Genomic DNA, 17,091 nt, shown 5'->3' with positions numbered 1-17,091 from the left:
CCCTCTTCCTTTGCAGACCTTGGCACCCGCCATCAACTGGCTGCCCTTTCTCAACACCATCTTTTACCCGGTGGAGATCAATGAGTCTGAGCCCATCGTGGTCTATGACAAGGAGTACCTGGGACAAGTCTCCACCCTCATCAACAACACCGACAAATGGTAAGGGGGATGCCCAGGGACTAAGGGGGCAGGATCGTCTGGGACGGCTCCCCGGCTGGCCGCCCTGCCCTCAGGCGTGATGGGCACGCAGAAAAGGGGCCCCAGGTGGGCTTCTGTGGGAAGTTCCTGGTTATGACTTCGGGTTCGAGTCCCAGCTCCTCCTCTCATAGCTTTGTAGCATCGGGTCAAGTTTCATCTTCCCCCGCCCCCTCCCCCATCCCTCTCCCACCTGTATAGTCGGGCTGTGGAGAGGTAGGAGAACTAAGGGAAGGTAGTGCTGACAAGTACTTCAACCCAGTAAATGCTAGGTACTAGTTTCAGTTACTACTCAGTGACACTTTGTAGATTTTAACGACAGACATGTGGGAAGATACAGGGGAAGAGAGGCGCTCCCAGGACGTGTATCTGTGTGTTCGTGTGTGCACATGGAGAAAGAGAGGTTACCTGATAGGTGGTATTCCTCCGTCCTCAGGACCGGACGCTTCTCCCATGGCCTTTGTCATGCTCCCTCACAACATCCCAACTCTGCACATGTTTTCCTGGCTACACAGTATTCCATCATAAACATACGTTTGTCAGGTGTTTAGGTTCAACAGACATCTTTGTGCTGAGGTGACTTCTTTACAAGCATGGCAAGTTTCCTGTACCCTGGAGATGGGTCAGAAGGAGCTGCCAATCATGGAACCTTGAGTCTAGCTGGCCTCCTTCTAACTGGGATGAAGTAATCAAGCAATGGCATTTATTGAGTACCAGCGGTATACAAGTGATTGCATTAGACACCAGGGGTTTTCTGTGGTTGGAAGAGCTAGGCTTTACCTTGAAGAGCTTATGTTTCCTGTGCTTAGAGGGTGGTAAGCAGCCATGTGGACTGGCTGAAGAAGAGCCCAGGTCAGAAACACTGCCCAGGGTTCTCTGAGCTCTCTCTGGTCCTGTCACCGCAGCCTGCTCAACAACTACATGATGTGGAACCTGGTTCGGAAAACAAGCTCCTTCCTGGATCAGCGCTTTCAGGATGCCGATGAGAAGTTCATGGAGGTCATGTACGGGACCAAGAAGGTGAGCACGCTACTGTGCGCACCCATGTATGGTTCTGCTGCAACTGTGGCTGTGGGTCTCGTAAGGGAAGAGAATGAAGAGAGCCACCCGAGGGGGGGCAGCTGCTGTCCATGGGAGCACAGGAGGGGACCTGAGCCAGCAGGAAGTGGGCAGGAGCATCTGGAAGGAGGTCAGGATGCTGAGACAAAGAGCAAAGAGGTGTCTTAGCAACTGAACTGATTGACAGCAGAGGTAGATACTCTCTCTGGGCTCTTCATTCAGCGCCTTCACTCTAGTGATGGATGGCTGCTTCCCTTGTGTGGTGTGTGATCCACACAAGCCTGGGAGTGAGGCCACTATTGTCTTTTCTAAGTTTTCTTGTATTTAATTATTATTGTGTGATGTGTGTGTGTGCGCACAATGGTATGTGTGTGGAGGTCAGAGGACAATTTGCAGGAGTCAGTTCTCTCTTTCTACCAGGGCTTCCAAGAGTTGAACTCAGGTCATCAGACTTGTATAGCAAGCCCTTTTGCCTACTGGGCCATCTCACCTACCCTCTGTCTTTTCTTGAGACAGTCTTGTATAGCCCAGGCTGGCCTCAAACTCACTACGTAGCTGAGGATGACCTTGAACTTCTCCTCCTCCTGCCTCCTCTCCCATGTGCTGGGGTTACATGCACCAGAGTATACCCACTTTCCATCTTTCTTGCTGTAAAAAAATGTGTAAGGTAAAATCTACATACAGTAAGATATATAGGGCTGGAGAGATGCCTCAGTGGGTAAAACGTTGGCAATACAAGCATGAGGACCTGAATGCAAATCCCCAGAACCTACATAAAAACCAAATGTGGTTGTATGCATCCGTAATCCCAGCGCTCCTACAGAGAGATAGTAGCCAGAGATGGGCGAATCCGCAGACATTCGTGGGCCCACTGAGCTGGTGGAATAACAGAGACCCTGCCTTAAAAGCCTTAAAATGGAAGGAGAAGCCCAATGCTCGACCCCTGACCTCCACACTCTCACTGTGGCATTAGCATGCCCATACCATACTTACATGTGAACACACACACAAAATTTTCTTTTAAAAACTTGAAATGACTTTTGACAGATGAGATCCCTGAGGTACTCGCCACCCCAGTCCAGAGAGGAACTATTCCCAGGACTTTTGACCTAACAGCCTGAGAAGGCAGTGCCTGGTGGGGTACCCACATGTACACTGTGCCAACTTCTTGTTCTCAGTAAACGTGGAGGTCTCGTCTATACAGCTGGGTCCCTGACCGTCTGTTCCTTGCTGGGCCAACTGGCATAATGAGTATGAAAACCCTGTATTTTGGACACGTGGTGGTGGTGCACACCTTTAATCCTTGCACTTGTGAGGCAGAGGCAGACGGATCTCTGTGAGTTCAAGGCCAGCCTGATCTACAGAGTGAGTTCCAGGACAGCCAGGCTACACAGAGAAACCCTGTCTCGAAAACCAAAAAACAAACAAAACAAAACCCCTCTGTACTTTGATTATCCACACGTTGCTGTATGAACCCCCACACTTTGACTGTCCATCTGTCTGTGACAGGCGTTGCTTTGTGAGCAGCCTGGGGCTGATATGAATCCGGCTTTGTGGAGTGTGAAGGGTTGTCACTGCCCACTCTCCAGGGTGAAGAGGGCCCTGCAGCAGCAGCTGTCTGTGTGAGCAGGGCTCCCATGTGTGTGGTCACACCGTCCACAAGGACTGCCAAGCAGGGACGAGTGGGATGAACCTTCCCAGGGCTTCAGGGAGACTCCGGCTGCAGCCTGCCACCTTGTTTCCAGTTTAAACTAGTCAGGCATCCTGTGAACATGAAGCCTTGAGAAGAGAGCCTTCTGCTGTGGCTGGAGCTGTGTTCTTTCTAGGAGGCTGGAGCAGGGTGGGCCCAATCCTGGCCCCCTGAGAAGGTTTTGTACTGTCAAGTAGAAGTATGCCCTGGGAGGCAAGAGGAGGCCAAAGTAGAGGCTGGAGAGAGACTGACTCCGTACACCAACCACACCCCTCACCTGCTCCAAGACCCTGGAGGAGAATTCATCTTGGTTTTCTTTTTCTTTTTTTTTTTTTTCTTTTTGAGACAGGGTCTCATGTAGCCCAGGCTAGCCTTGAACTCACAGTGTACCCCAAAATGGTGACCTTGAACTCCTGGTCCTTCTGCCTCTACTTCTCTAGTGCTAGGATTACAGGTGTGCACCACCATGCCCAACTCTGTGTCTGTGTCTGTCTGTGTGTGTGTGTGTATGTGTGTGTGTGTGTGTGTGTGTGTGTGTGTGTGTGTGTGTGAGATAGAGTCTCACTTTGCAACTCTGGATGGCTTGGAACACACTGTGTGGACCAGGCTGACCTCTAACACACAGATTTGTCAGCCTCTGTCTCCTAAGTGCTAGGATTAAAGGTGTGTGTATCCATACCGGGCCCCATATCTAGTTTTATGTGATGCTGGGACCTGAACCCAGGACCCCATGCCTTCTGCATTCTCCAACTGAGCTACATCCCCAGGCCTTTTGGGAGAACCAGGCGGGAGAGAGAGAGAGGTGGTCTTACTCTGTAGCACAGGCTAGTCTCAGACCTCGAGTCACCAACTCCAGGCTGTCACATCTATCTTATGTTTTCCTTCAGTACTGGTGACAGAATCTACAGCGCCATGCATGCCGGGCAAGCACTCCATCCCCGAGTCCTGTGTCTTCTTGGTTCAGTGCCTAGAGTAGCTCCCACTGGGTCAGAAAAAGTGTCTCTCTGAAGCTCCGGAAGAAAGCACAGGCCCCCGGTGGCACCAGTTTCCAGATGGGAGGGGCTGGGAGAAAGGGGACTGAGCCCCCTGACACCCACACATGTGTTTTCCAGACCTGCCTCCCCCGCTGGAAGTTCTGCGTGAGTGACACAGAAAACAACCTGGGCTTTGCCCTGGGCCCCATGTTTGTGAAAGCAACCTTTGCTGAAGACAGCAAGAACATAGTAAGTGCCTCCTGTGGTTAGGGGTGCTGGGGTTTGAACCAGTGCGTGCTAGACAAGCGCTCTCCCGACAGAGCCACACCCCGGCCTCTGTTGCAGGCTTTGTTGCTGATAGTGCCGAGTGCACAGAAATTATGTCAGTCGGCCGTTAACAGATGGACTCCAGTCGGAGTCACGGGTCCTCCGCCTCAATCCCACCACTCCTGCTGTTGGACAGTGCCACCGTCCTCTAGAATCTTCCACCTGTCTTTGGCCTCCAGGTCTGGCCATGACTTAGTTACCTTCCAGGGTTGCATCTCCGGAGTGATCACAACCTTTTTGAAACTATCCCTCAGAAGCAAATTCTCTAGATTTCAAAGCTCATTCCATGGAAAATGGTTTCTTTGCTCCGGTCAGTGTGGGAGAGGCTATGTATTCTAGCCTTCTCTGAGGGAATCTCAGTGCACTGGTGAAAAGTCCTGCAACAGAAGCTTTTCCCCAAAGCCTGCCTCATCTTAGGTGAGGAGTCCTGACAGTGGGAGGCAGTCTTGTCTTGCTGGATACTGTCAGGAGAGGACGCGTGGGAAACTTGGCTCCTCCCCGACCCAGCACCGGAGGTTAGCCTTTGGCTGGCAGCATCCTTCTGCACAGGGCTCCTGATACGTTTAGGTGACGTCATAGCCCAGCCCTTACTGGTGTGGCATCTGTCCCCTCAGGCCAGCGAGATAATCTTGGAGATCAAGAAGGCATTTGAGGAGAGCCTGAGTACCCTGAAGTGGATGGATGAAGACACCCGGAGATCGGCCAAGGAAAAGGTGAGGCTGCTGCCTGGGAGTTCAGAGGGTACTAGGCTGCCAGGACAGAAGCAGAGCCTTGGGTGGAGGAGGGAGTGGGTGGGACAGGTTCTGTCCAGTGAAGATGTGCATGGATGCCCTTGTGCCCTGTGAATCTCTCGGGACTCTGACATCCTGAAACCTACAATGGCGTGCTGTCAGGAGACATCCCATAGTCGAAGGGGGAGGGGCAAGGAACATGCACACCACAGAGGGGCTAGACCAACCCTTTCGTAAGCACCAGCTCCTCCTCACTCATTCCTGCAACCGTGGCGGTGGTCATTCACGAGGGCCAAGGAAGGCTTTGTGACCTAATCACCTCCCTCCCAGCACTGTTCCAAATAGGATTCAGTTACAGTGCGTAGACTCTGGGGGCACACATCCAAACCGTAATGGCTCTCTTGGGGGAAGTGACATTTCATCAGAATTGACCAGACTCATTCCAGGGAAAGATGTAGAAGCCCTAGGGAGGCGGGAGGCTAGCCTTGGCTCTCCTTGGCACACACCCTGACCCTGGACCCCACAGAGCTGGGGCAGGCTTGGCCAGCATCACTTGGCACTGTCTTACTCTGCCCCTTCTGTCCAGGCGGATGCCATCTACAACATGATAGGCTACCCCAACTTCATCATGGACCCCAAGGAGCTGGACAAAGTGTTCAATGATGTAAGTGAGTTACACCTGCCCCACAAACTCCCTGATGCCCACGTGAGAAAAGGCCAGGGTTGGTCTGATTTAGGTGCTGAAGATAACATGCTTATCAGCCTATATCAAACGTGACCTGGGGTGGGGTTTGGGGATATGGGCATGAGGACGGTTTTCCCTGTTCCTTTGTGTCCTGGGTCAGTGGGGGTTCCTGTGTCCCTGGAGCCACCATCAGCCATTGCTCAGTGGCTATTACCAGAACACAAGCTGTGTGCCCCACTAGAAATGGCCACCTCCAGGGAGTGAGTGGGAAATCATAGGAGAATGGCTAGGGCAGGGTGGTTCCGTGGTAGAGCATGTGCTTAAGAGTGTGTGAGACCATGGGTTCCATCCTCATCACCACAGAACAGAAAAAAAGAATGGGGGAATAACCAGACATGGCAAGACATGTCTCTAATCCTAGCTCTCCAAAAGCTGCGGCAGGACGAGCAGGGGTTCAAGGCCATCTTTGGCTACCTGGCAAGTTCAAGGCCAGCCTGGACTATAGGGTAGACTCTAACTTAACAAAGAAATCAAAAGAGTAAGGGAGGGGCTGGAGAGCTGGCTCGGTGGTTAAGAACACACACTGCTCTTGCAGAGGACCTAGGTTGGCTTCTCAGCATCCATTTTGGGCAACTTATAACTGCCTGCCCCTCCAGCTCCAGGGGATCTGACTCCTTCTTGCCTCCATGGTCACCCATACACACACAAGTGTACACACACACACACACACACACACACACACATACACACACACACACACACACACACACACACACACACACACACACACACGAGTGTACTCATACACACACATAAATTTTAAAATTATCACTTTGAAGAAATGAAGGAAGAAAGCAGATCTTCAAAGGCACAATGAGAATCAGTGAGCAAAGTGAGCCCTCACCCCCTGCTGCTGCTCCAGACATCCTCCTGCCCCTGGTTCCTCTCTTCCTTCCTCCAACAATGATTAGACTTTTGGCTTTGACCTTGAAACGCTAACGGAAAGAGGAAGCGTATGCCCCAAAGGTAGTTTAAAGCTTAGTTTAGGCAGCGAGGGGTAATGGCCATCCCTGCCGCTTGGAGCTTCCAGCCAATCAACTGCCTTGAGCAGACTGTGGTTCTGACCCATGTGATTAGGCCTTTCGTGTTCTCGTGATTGAGAGTTGTCGGTTGGGGCACTGTTGAAATTACAGTAACCCCACCTCGGAGTTGTATTCAAAACCCAAATCTATTAAAGTTATCTCTGAGGCTGTGAGACTGCAGCCTGATTCTGTGAGACTCATTTAAAGTGCTCCTGGGTATCAGGATGTCAGAGCCAAGGACTCCTGGAGGCCACAGGTACTGCCCTGGGACTCCTCAGCTGTTTCCGGTAGCTAGAAAGATCTAGAATGTACCTAGGCAAGAACTCTACATTTGTCTGGGACAGATAACCAGGCTGCATGTTGAGGGGTGTATGAGGGTCCAGCTGGGTGTTGAGGGGTGTATGAGGGTCCAGCTGGTGTTGAGGGGTGTATGAGGGTCCAGCTGGGTGCTGAGGGGTGTATGAGGGTCCAGCTGGGTACTGAGGGGTGTATGAGGGTCCAGCTGGGTGTTGAGGGGTATATGAGGGTCCAGCTGGGTGTTGAGGGATGTATGAGGGTCCAGCTGGGTACTGAGGGGTGTATGAGGGTCCAGCTGGGTGTTGAGGGGTGTATGAGGGTGCCCCCTCCCACTTCTGAGGCATTAGGTCTGTATCATCCACAGGGACCTATTTAACTAAATTAATTTTTATTTTATTTACTGACACAAAGACAGGGTCTTATGTAGTCCAGGCTAGCCTTGAACTCTGTGTGGCCAAGGTTGACCTTGAACTTCTGATCTTCCTGCCTCCACCTCCCCTCCCAAGTGCTGGGATCACAGGCATGCACCCCCATGTCCAGCTTATGAGTGCTGGGGATTGGACCCCCCCCCCAGGGCTTCATGTGTGCTAGACAAGAACTCTACCGTCTGAGCTACACCCCAGCCCAGTTAAAGTAAAATATAAACGCCACACAAGCACATTTAACATGCTTCATAGCTGGTGTTTGCCATATTGGCTACGACAGGCATAGGATATGATATGTCTGTCGGTGCTGGGCATATTCTTGCTGAAATCCCACATGCTGCAACAAGACATCTCACAGCACCATGACGCTCTTGGACACCCCTGGGTGCTTTTAGTGTCTTTGAAGAGGAAGGTCAAAGCCAAGAGAGATTCTGAGCCTATAGCCCTGAGCCTTCCATTCCAGTCTCTGGCCTGTAGACTAATCGCTTGGCTTTGTGGGGTTCCCTTGGTTCCCAGCCTGAGTGTGCTCTGATTGTTGATTCTGCTTTGCTTCCCCAGTACACAGCAGTTCCTGATCTCTACTTTGAGAACGCCATGCGCTTTTTCAACTTCTCGTGGAGGGTCACAGCCGACCAGCTCAGGAAAGCCCCCAACAGAGATCAGTGAGTTCCTCAAGGTGTGGGCTCCTTGCACATAGGGAGACCCAGAGTGAGCTGGGGTGGGTGGAGCATGGCTTCCACACTTGCTTGCCAAAAGCCAGATATAACGGGTGTGATTGTGAGCACCGTCTGAGGGATGGAGACAGTGGTGCTTTCACTTGGCAGATGTAGATACTGAAGGCCAAAATGGGTCCTGGCTGGGGGCCGGAGAGTCAGCATCATACCCAGCACCTGGCCTGCTGGCCGAGTGGGCAATGCTCTGTAGCTGAGGAGAACTGGCTTTCAGAGCTTGCTTCTCATCTCTCTTGGGTCCTGCTGACGATGAAATGTTAGAACCCCCGGGGAGGGGCAGGCCCCACAGGTAGTCCTCAGGTCCTCAGGAACCAAAGTGGTGGCTTCTCCATGGGGGCTTGAAGACGGTTCTGGATGGGCCCCAACGGCTGTCGCTGTGGTACTCTATTCCCCTTTGCCTCTGGCGCCCTCTTGTGGACAAGAGGTTCAGACATCTGTTTCCTCTAAGTCTTCAATGGTAAAAGCGGGAGATGGGCTTTTAAGCTTCACAGTACAGCACCAGCATGGCCGCCAGTTCATCCGATCTTAAATTTGACTTGATCTTTCACATAAATTTTGTTATGCGCCCATGAACATATCTGTGGTTATTCGGATATAGATGTAATGTGGTAAATTTCTTGATATCTTTACATGGTTTAATGACACCCAGCAAAATACCTCTGTGGTGCTCACTGGGAAAAAACAGAGTGACTGGGCTCATGTGGCAAATGTCCTTCCTCTTTTTCCATTCCTCATTGGCTCTCCCCTCTGCACCAGGAAAACACTGAAATGCCAGCTATTTGATTCACTTTATATGGTTAGTTATGTACAGTGTTTGGTCTTAGGACCTTTCCATATGCTTAAAACATTACTGCTCCATCCTCAGATCAGCAGGTGTAGTTCAGGTTATGCAGTGCTTGCCCAGCATTCTTGACCCTTAGCACCTCATAAAAAAAAAAATAACAGGGGTGATGTGCACACCTGCAGTTTCAGAACTGAGGTGCTGGAGGCAGGAGGAATAGGAGCTTAAGGCTGCCCCCTTGCTACACAACAAATTCTAGTCCGGCCTTGAATACATGAAACACAGTCTTAAAAAAACAGGTACCCAAGAAGCTCTTAAAACATGCGTTCTTTTGGTTTTATGAAAAGTTTGTAAAATGACTATTTTCTCAAATATTTTATGTGCAGGGCATGGTAAGCATACACCTTTAATCCAAATACTCAGGAAACAAGAGTCAAGCAAATCTCATGAGTTTGAGACTAGCCTGGTAGAGTTCCAGGCCAGCTAAGGCTACATAGTGAGACCCTGTCTCTCTCTAATGAGAACAGGAGAGATTAGATAGCTCAGCAATTAAGAACACATCCTGTAGCTGGATGTGGTGGCATATGCCTTTAATCCAAGCACTTAGGAGGCAGAGGCCAGCCTGGTCTGCAGAGAGAGTTCCAGGACAGCCAGGGCTACAAAGAGAAACCTTGTCTCAAAAAACAAATCAAAAAACCAAACAAAAACATATCCTGCTTTTCTAGGCACCCCAAATATAGTTCTCAGCCCCTCTGGCCTCCATGGACACCTGCACATATCCACAGACAGGCAGATTCATACACACATAAATAAAATACATTTTTTACATTTATTTAATTACATATATAAATGTTTTGCCTACTTGTCTGTCTATGTACCATGTGCATGCCTGGTGCCCAGAGGTCAGAAGAGGGGGTCAGATCCTCTGGAACTGGGGTCACAAATAGCCATGAGTCACCATATGGTGATGAGAACCAAACCCAGGTCCTCTGTGATAACAAGTGCTCTTAACTGACGAGCCATCTCTTTAGCCCCTAAAGTACAAATCTTTTATAGGGTGTGTGTGTGTGTGTGTATGTGTGTGTGTGTGTGTGTGTGTGATAAAAACAGAAGTGTTGCAAATTTCTTTTCAGGACACATTCTAGGAGTAGAATCAGAGCTTTCTCCTACCACTGAGCTATACCCCAGGCTCTCCAGATTTCTTTCATTCTGGCTTAACAGAAGGCAGCTGGAGTCCCATATCTGCCTCTACATTCAACTGTTATAACACGTTGTTTTGAAGTAGAGATAGAAAAGCCTCACACAGACATATGGTTAGGAAAGGAGGAAGATTTCCTTTTATTATTAGTTTTGTTTTGTTTTTTGGATTTTTGAGACAGGGTCTCTCTACATAGCTGTGGCTGTCCTGGAACTTACTGTGTAGATAGATCAGGCTGGCTTCACACTCACAGAGATCTAGCTGTCTCTACCTCCCAAGTGCTGGTATTAAAAGCATGCACTACCATGCCCAGCAGGAAGGGGTAAGATTTTAATAGTCTTTTCTAGGGAACTGGAGGGATAGCTCAGCATTAAGAGCACCGGCTACTCTTCCAGAGGTCCTCTTCCAGGAGCTTTGCCAGAGATCTCATGTGTGCTTGTGGCTTGCAGGTGGAGTATGACCCCACCCATGGTGAATGCTTACTACTCACCCACCAAGAACGAGATTGTCTTTCCCGCTGGAATCCTGCAGGCGCCATTCTATACCCGCTCTTCGCCCAAGTAGGTCATGTCCGGTGCTCTTACCCCAACCATTTCCCAACCTCAGCAACCGCCAGTCCAGTCTTGCCCAGCCCTCATAGCTGACTACTTAGCCAGCCAGTCTCCTTGAGCCATTGGTGCCCGGAGGGCCCAGATGCCTGGAATTGGGAGATAGAGATAGTGGACGAAACAGCTTCTGTGGCCCAGACCCTTCCCTCCTGGCCTCTCTTGGTTCTGGATGTCCCTGCATAGTGGGGCTTGGAGGAGCATGTCACAGAGTCAGGACCTCTCTGGACAGTGTCTTAAAACACAGCTGGAGGTCAGACATCATGTCTGTGTCTCATGCAGGCAGGCTTTGAAAGCCACAGTCCTGGATTTGAATCCCAGGCTGGATATTAACTGTGTGACACTTAGGCAGACAGGCTGACCTGGCCCCAGCCTCAGTCCATTCATGAGTATTAAGATCCAGCTCTACTGAAGTGAGTTACGCATGCACAGTCCCAAAAGGGCATAGTCAACTGTGGCTAGCTCTGCCCAGCCTCCTGCTATCTCCAGGGACCACGTTCCCAGAAAGCCCTGCGGGTCTCTACCATGTCCTGGGATCCGCGGTCACGTGACCGGGCTTCACTTTCTCACCTGTGCGTTCCCCCTCCAGCGCCTTGAACTTCGGTGGCATTGGTGTCGTGGTGGGCCACGAGCTGACTCATGCTTTCGACGATCAAGGTACACGTTGCTTGGGGCTCCCATTCAGGCAGAACTGGCCAGCTTCCTGCCCACCCTGTCTGTCTCCTGGTCCCTTCCCTTCTAAGGATCTTAGTACAGAAGTATCAGTGTTCAAAGCTTGGCTCTGCTGCCTTCGGTATGAGCTTCTTCGGCCAGTCCCGTCACGTGTCCACGCCTCTCTTCTCTCTGCTGTGAACATGAAGATTCCATGTAGTGGTAGGAAGGTCTGTGGTTACTGTGAAGCCCCTGCTCATGGAAGGTGCTCATATTTAGAGGTCGGCAATAGTATTCGGCAGGGAGTGTACAGTTCTCTACCATTCTAGAAACTTCTCTGGTCTGATCATAGTCAGAGAACTGGCAGTTGAGCCCTCATCATTAGCTAATAGCCAGACTCCCACTTAGTACCTTCTGCCTTGGGGACCCCAAAGCCCAGAAGGAAAAGCTGGGGCCTGCCTGTGATCCTGGCACTGCCAGCCCTGGCTAGGAATCTATTCCTTGGGGTTAGGGGCCCTTAGCCAGTATTGAAAGCTAGCCCCATCCTCTGTGCCCTTGAACTTACCACCATCAGTGGCCTGGACCATTTTCCTGCTTGGTCTCTGGTATGACTGGCCAAACCTCCATCACATAGGTTGATCACTCCCATCCACGTGGGCCTAGAGGGTGGCAGAGGAGAGGCAGCGGGTCCCAATGTGTGACCACTCTCCTCCACAGGTCGGGAGTATGACAAGGATGGGAACCTCCGGCCCTGGTGGAAGAACTCGTCTGTGGAGGCATTCAAGCAGCAGACTGAGTGCATGGTTCAGCAGTACAGCAACTACAGCGTGAACGGGGAGCCCGTGAACGGTCGGCACACCCTCGGGGAGAACATCGCCGACAACGGGGGACTGAAGGCAGCCTACCGGGTATGTCTGCTCCGTCCGCCAGGGCACTGTCCTGGGACTGCGTCTGTCTGAGTGTCTCATCGACAGAGGCTCATTACAGCGGGTCCACGGGCCTTGGTTTGCTGGGTGGATAAATGGGGTGGAGTGGCTGAGTGCTGACCGAGAAGGCCGTGAGCTTCAGAGCTCAGCCCTTCAAAGGCTTCCTGCTGGAAACCTGCCTTCCTGAGACACAGGGCAGGCCCAGGTCCACTGCACAGCCTGGCCATTCTTTCCACTGCTACCTCAGACCGGAGGGGCCTGCATGGGAGAGGGACTGGATTGGTTACGTCTCTCCTTGTGATAAAACATCTGACCACTCAGGGAACAAAGGATTTGTTCTGGTTTGCCATGGGGGACAGTCTGTCATGGTGGGAAGGTGTGGTGGCGGGAGTAGGGACCAGCCACATTGCCTCTGCAGTCAGGATTTAGAAAGTAAACAGGAAGTGGGCTGAGCTCTAAAGTCTGGAGGCCCATACCCTAGTGACCCACTTCCTCCAGTGAGATGCCACCTCTTAAAGGTCCTCAGCGGTCCCAACAGCACCTCCATCTGGTAGTCAGGTATTCAAATGTGTGAGCCTATGGGGGACATGTCCCATTCAGATCACAATGGGGACACTGAGAGGGTTCTGGGTTCAAGTCCCAGGGCTAGCCTAATAGACCCGAGTTGCTAGCACCTGCACCAGGGGGCTGTTAGGAAAGTGCAGCCAGTGGCTTGGACCCACTCCTGACCCAGAGTTAAGGAGAAGGGAGAACTGGCCAAAAACAGCTGACATCTGGCAGAGGGCAGTACAGGGGTTCTTCCCTGCTGTGACTTAGAGTAAACGTGCAGAAAAGCACTGTTTACTGGGGCCGTTCTGTGAGCAGGCTTCAAGTCTTGACTTCAGCAAGTTCAAGACTCGGTGTTAGCATCCCATCTCCGTTTTGCAGACTCGGGAACTGAGTTCAGAAGTATTTCACAGCTGGCCTAACATCTGTCTGCCAGCAGGCCCGTATTGAGAGCTTTCTGCCCACCTGTGCTGTGCTTGAAGTGCCGCAGAGTGTAGCCGGCAGGTGGGAGCTGCTCATGCCCAGCCTGTGACGTGATGGGCACAGAAGGGAGAGCCTTGTGCCATTGATTGTGCAAAGAGCATTAACTGGGGCCGGTCAGGGATGGTGGGGTCCAAGGCCAGCCTTCTAGAAGGAGTGACATTTGAATTATGGCCGCCTGGCTTCTGTGGCTCCATGTTAACTCTGAGCCGTTGAGTGGGTACAGCAGGGACTCTGCCCACAAAGCTGTGACAGGATTACTCTCCCAGCTCTCCCAGAACTCAGCCACAACCACCTGGGAAGGGTCACTGACACCTCTGCTTGGGGAAGGGGTTTGTTCTGGATCAGCTTGAGTCAGAGTACTTGGTATACACCCATATGTGCGCTGGGGAGGTGGGGGTGGAGAGAGCTAACATCCCATTTGTGCCGTGTTGAGTTTGAGATGCATGTTGGGTATCCAGCCAGTACGTCGGAAAGAGCCTGCAGTGGAAAGCGTACATTTGGCAGCTGGTGTGGAGTGTGTGTTTTAGGCCCTAGGGTTGAACTCATCCCCTTTCGAATGAGAACACAGAAGGAAGCCGACACCCAGGCGCCCACCTCTGCCCCAGTAGGTGGGGCTTCCCCTGGACTTCCACAAGTGGCCCATCCTCACCTGTGTCCTGTCTCAGCTCAGCTTTTCTCTCCTCCCAGGCTTACCAGAACTGGGTGAAGAAGAACGGAGCTGAGCAGACACTGCCCACCCTGGGTCTCACCAACAACCAGCTCTTCTTCCTAGGATTTGCACAGGTAAGCTCGCTAGGAGGAAAGGCTGGTGTGTCCCACCGTGGGAATGTACAAGAGCTCCAGAGCCAAAGACTCCAGAGCCAGAGTCAGGTTCCCCTCAAATGGCGCCTTCCTAAATCAGCAGACTGTCTTCGGGACATTCCCTTACACGGAGGCGAGGTGCAAGGAAGGACAGAAGTCCACCTGGAGGTCCTCCTGGCGCGCTGGGAGCTCAGGCTCATTCTGTTGATGCCATAGTGGGGCCAATCGAGCCGCTTCGGGGCCCCAGGGTGACCCCAGATTCCCTTTATTACCCCCTTCCAAGGTCTGGTGCTCCGTCCGCACTCCTGAGAGCTCCCACGAAGGCCTCATCACCGACCCGCACAGCCCCTCCCGCTTCCGGGTCATCGGCTCCGTCTCTAACTCCAAGGAGTTCTCAGAACACTTTCGCTGCCCTCCTGGCTCCCCCATGAACCCTCATCACAAATGCGAAGTCTGGTAAGGGCTGCAGGACAGATGGCACACGCGGAAGAGGGGGCGGGGCCTGCTGCCAGCTCCTGGGCGGGGCTGCGCTGTGACCCTCCTTCCAGCCTCCAGGCCACCGCCCAGCCCCTCAGCTGCCTAGGGCCCCTACCCCACCCTGGAGGGTATGCAGCCATCCTGTCTAAGCCTATGATGGACCCAAGATCTGACCCCCTATGAAGCCCTGGCATCCCATACACCCACGTGTGATGCTAGAGGGCGTTTGTGTGTCAAGCTGGGGGGCCTCACTGACAATGGCCATGGGACACAGCCCCTCGCCCACATCTTAATGCCAGTTATACCACAGTACCACTGTGTCAAATGCTTTAAAGATATATTTTTGGGGAGACTATTTTTTAAGCATTATGGAATACACTGGAAATCTTCAGGGAAAAAACGCATTTAAAACACTTTTTTTTAAAGGAAAGATTAGTATATTTATTATGTTCTCTTTTTCTAAATAACCTGTGGACAAAGGAAGCCCCACTGATTTACCCCAGGGCACCCCAGGCTGCTGAGCAAGCCCCCACCCTGAGCACTACTTTAGCCCATCGTTGGCGGGATTGTTTCTGCAGTCAGGAGATGTAGAGGGCAGCCGAGGGGCCAGGCTTCTGGGCATGACCCTTCTCAGCTCACCTGCCCTGTCTCTGGAATCCAACCATGGGAACCCCAGCAAGGATGGACTGATACCCAAATGATAGCTGCGGCAGTGCAAGGCCAGACTAGGGCCCTCCCATGGGGGCACCTGAGCAGTCTGGACTAGACCATAGGAGCCCCTCAGGGCTGAGGCCCCACCCCCATAAGATGCACACTGTTCTCCAAAGATGTCTTTCTTTCGGTCCCGCCTCTTCTGGCCTTGGAGACCTGTTGCCTCTCTGTAGCAATTCCGACATCCCGAGGTGGTCTGCCTCGCTGACCCTTGGCACCATGGTAAAGGAAAAGTAGTCCAGTTCTCTCTCCAAGCTCTGTAGCCAGAGTTGCCCTGGCCTGGTTCCCAGGACCTCTTCTCTAGTGCCTTCGCCGAGGCTGTGGCCCCTGAGCTCCACCGAGGAGGCAGCCCCTGCCTAAAGCCCTTGCCTTTCCCCATGGAGTCCTCAAATGTCCTGACTAGAAGCCAACACCATAGCCGCTCTCCCAGGACCCCCAGGGTTACTGTCCCAGCCTGCCTACAGACGTCCAGTGTGGGGAGCTGTTGACCTCTCTCAGGCTTTCAGCTTCCTGTGTGTGGCACTCGAGTGGAATTAAACCAGTTCTTAGAGGTGGAGGGTCTCCTGTCATGGGGGTGGGGTGCTGTGAGCCAGAGGAGGCCGAGAACGGGAGGTTCCCAGCCCCATCTGGGCTACAGGGAGTCATCCACCCAGCAGTGTCACCCAATAGATGTATGTATGGGTTCCCACTAGGTGGTGCTTAGTGTTAGATCTCAGGATTGCTGGAGGGAGGCAAGCCCCTGTGACCTGTGAGCAGGGAGCCCAGGAGTGCCACCACCCAGCAGGCCACGCCTCCACATTGCACAGTAACCCCCCTCCCGATTACCATAACCCTCCTTGGCCAAGAAGCCCAGAAATGCAGTCTCGGCCCTGCCAGTTAAGGTTGGCCTTAGCACTTGGGCAGGGAGCTGGCCCCTGATGGAGTTCCTGGTCCCTGTAAGCACGTTCAGGGTCTCATAGCTCTTCGGGGAAAGGCCACACAGGAAGCAGGAAGGTGTTGGAGCCATGCCCTGCTACAACATAGAGATGGACCTTCTTGAGCCTGCATCCTCTGCTCCCCCACCCCGCCCCCGCCCCCACCACATCCTCCACTCCCTGCAGTCCTCCTGCCTCCCTGTGGAGAGGCAGTCCTGGAAAGATTCCAACACCAAAAGTGTCTAAAAGCAAGGTCCTGAGCTGGGGTTCAGCAATACGGTCATTGCTCAGGGTGAGCAGGGCAGCCGTAGCAGGAAGAGCCAGGCTGAGCAGGGAAGGATGGATGCAAAAGCCTGCCACCACCCTACTCCCACCCCACCCCACCCCCATCCCTCCAGAGATATGAGAGAGGCAGGAGTAAGAAGGGCAGCTGCTCTCAGAGAGACCCCTCCTCTCAAGCCTGGGCGCTTCCCTGCGGGCACAAGGACGTGGGGTTTGGAGCTGCGGAACCTATTTTTTGTATTATTATGTTTCGTGCTACTGTAGTTTGGGTGAGCACTATTGTAATTAAAATAAAGTACTTGTACCAAGCGCCATGGGTCTGAGCGTTCGTCCTTCTTGGGTGATGTGTGTCCTGTGGGACCGTGAGAGGGACCCTGGTCAGCACAAGGCTGCCCACCCTTGCAGAAATCTCAGACCCTGATGAATACTAGGGTACTGCTTCCTGTGCCTCCCTGGCTACTCCTTCAAGGAGGGGTTCGTGTGAGTACCCCTTGCTGGTGAGAATTGTGCCCTCCCCCTT

At 52.5% G+C, this 17,091-nt stretch overlaps 1 protein-coding gene across 2 annotated transcripts in view; it reads left to right on the top strand.

Moving 5' to 3' along the window:
- Positions 1 to 16,880, top strand: part of Ece1 (endothelin converting enzyme 1) — a 101,103-nt gene extending 84,223 nt beyond the window's left edge. For both annotated transcript variants that reach the window (XM_052716046.1, XM_052716045.1), the window contains exons 9-19: positions 17 to 159; positions 1,101 to 1,215; positions 4,057 to 4,167; positions 4,860 to 4,958; positions 5,563 to 5,640; positions 8,024 to 8,127; positions 10,625 to 10,735; positions 11,370 to 11,437; positions 12,149 to 12,339; positions 14,074 to 14,169; positions 14,471 to 16,880. In XM_052716046.1, coding sequence (XP_052572006.1) covers positions 17 to 159; positions 1,101 to 1,215; positions 4,057 to 4,167; positions 4,860 to 4,958; positions 5,563 to 5,640; positions 8,024 to 8,127; positions 10,625 to 10,735; positions 11,370 to 11,437; positions 12,149 to 12,339; positions 14,074 to 14,169; positions 14,471 to 14,647 — 1,293 coding nt within the window. In that variant the 3' untranslated portion in view covers positions 14,648 to 16,880. The remainder of the gene's footprint in view (positions 1 to 16; positions 160 to 1,100; positions 1,216 to 4,056; positions 4,168 to 4,859; positions 4,959 to 5,562; positions 5,641 to 8,023; positions 8,128 to 10,624; positions 10,736 to 11,369; positions 11,438 to 12,148; positions 12,340 to 14,073; positions 14,170 to 14,470) is intronic.
- Positions 16,881 to 17,091: the final 211 nt, after the last annotated feature.

The sequence above is a fragment of the Peromyscus californicus genome, unplaced genomic scaffold (assembly GCF_007827085.1).
Source record: "Peromyscus californicus insignis strain IS unplaced genomic scaffold, ASM782708v3 Scaffold_5__1_contigs__length_169319896, whole genome shotgun sequence".
Taxonomy (NCBI): Eukaryota; Metazoa; Chordata; class Mammalia; order Rodentia; family Cricetidae; genus Peromyscus; species Peromyscus californicus.
Note: the sequence above shows the minus strand (reverse complement) of the source record. Positions and strands in the feature narration are given on the sequence as shown.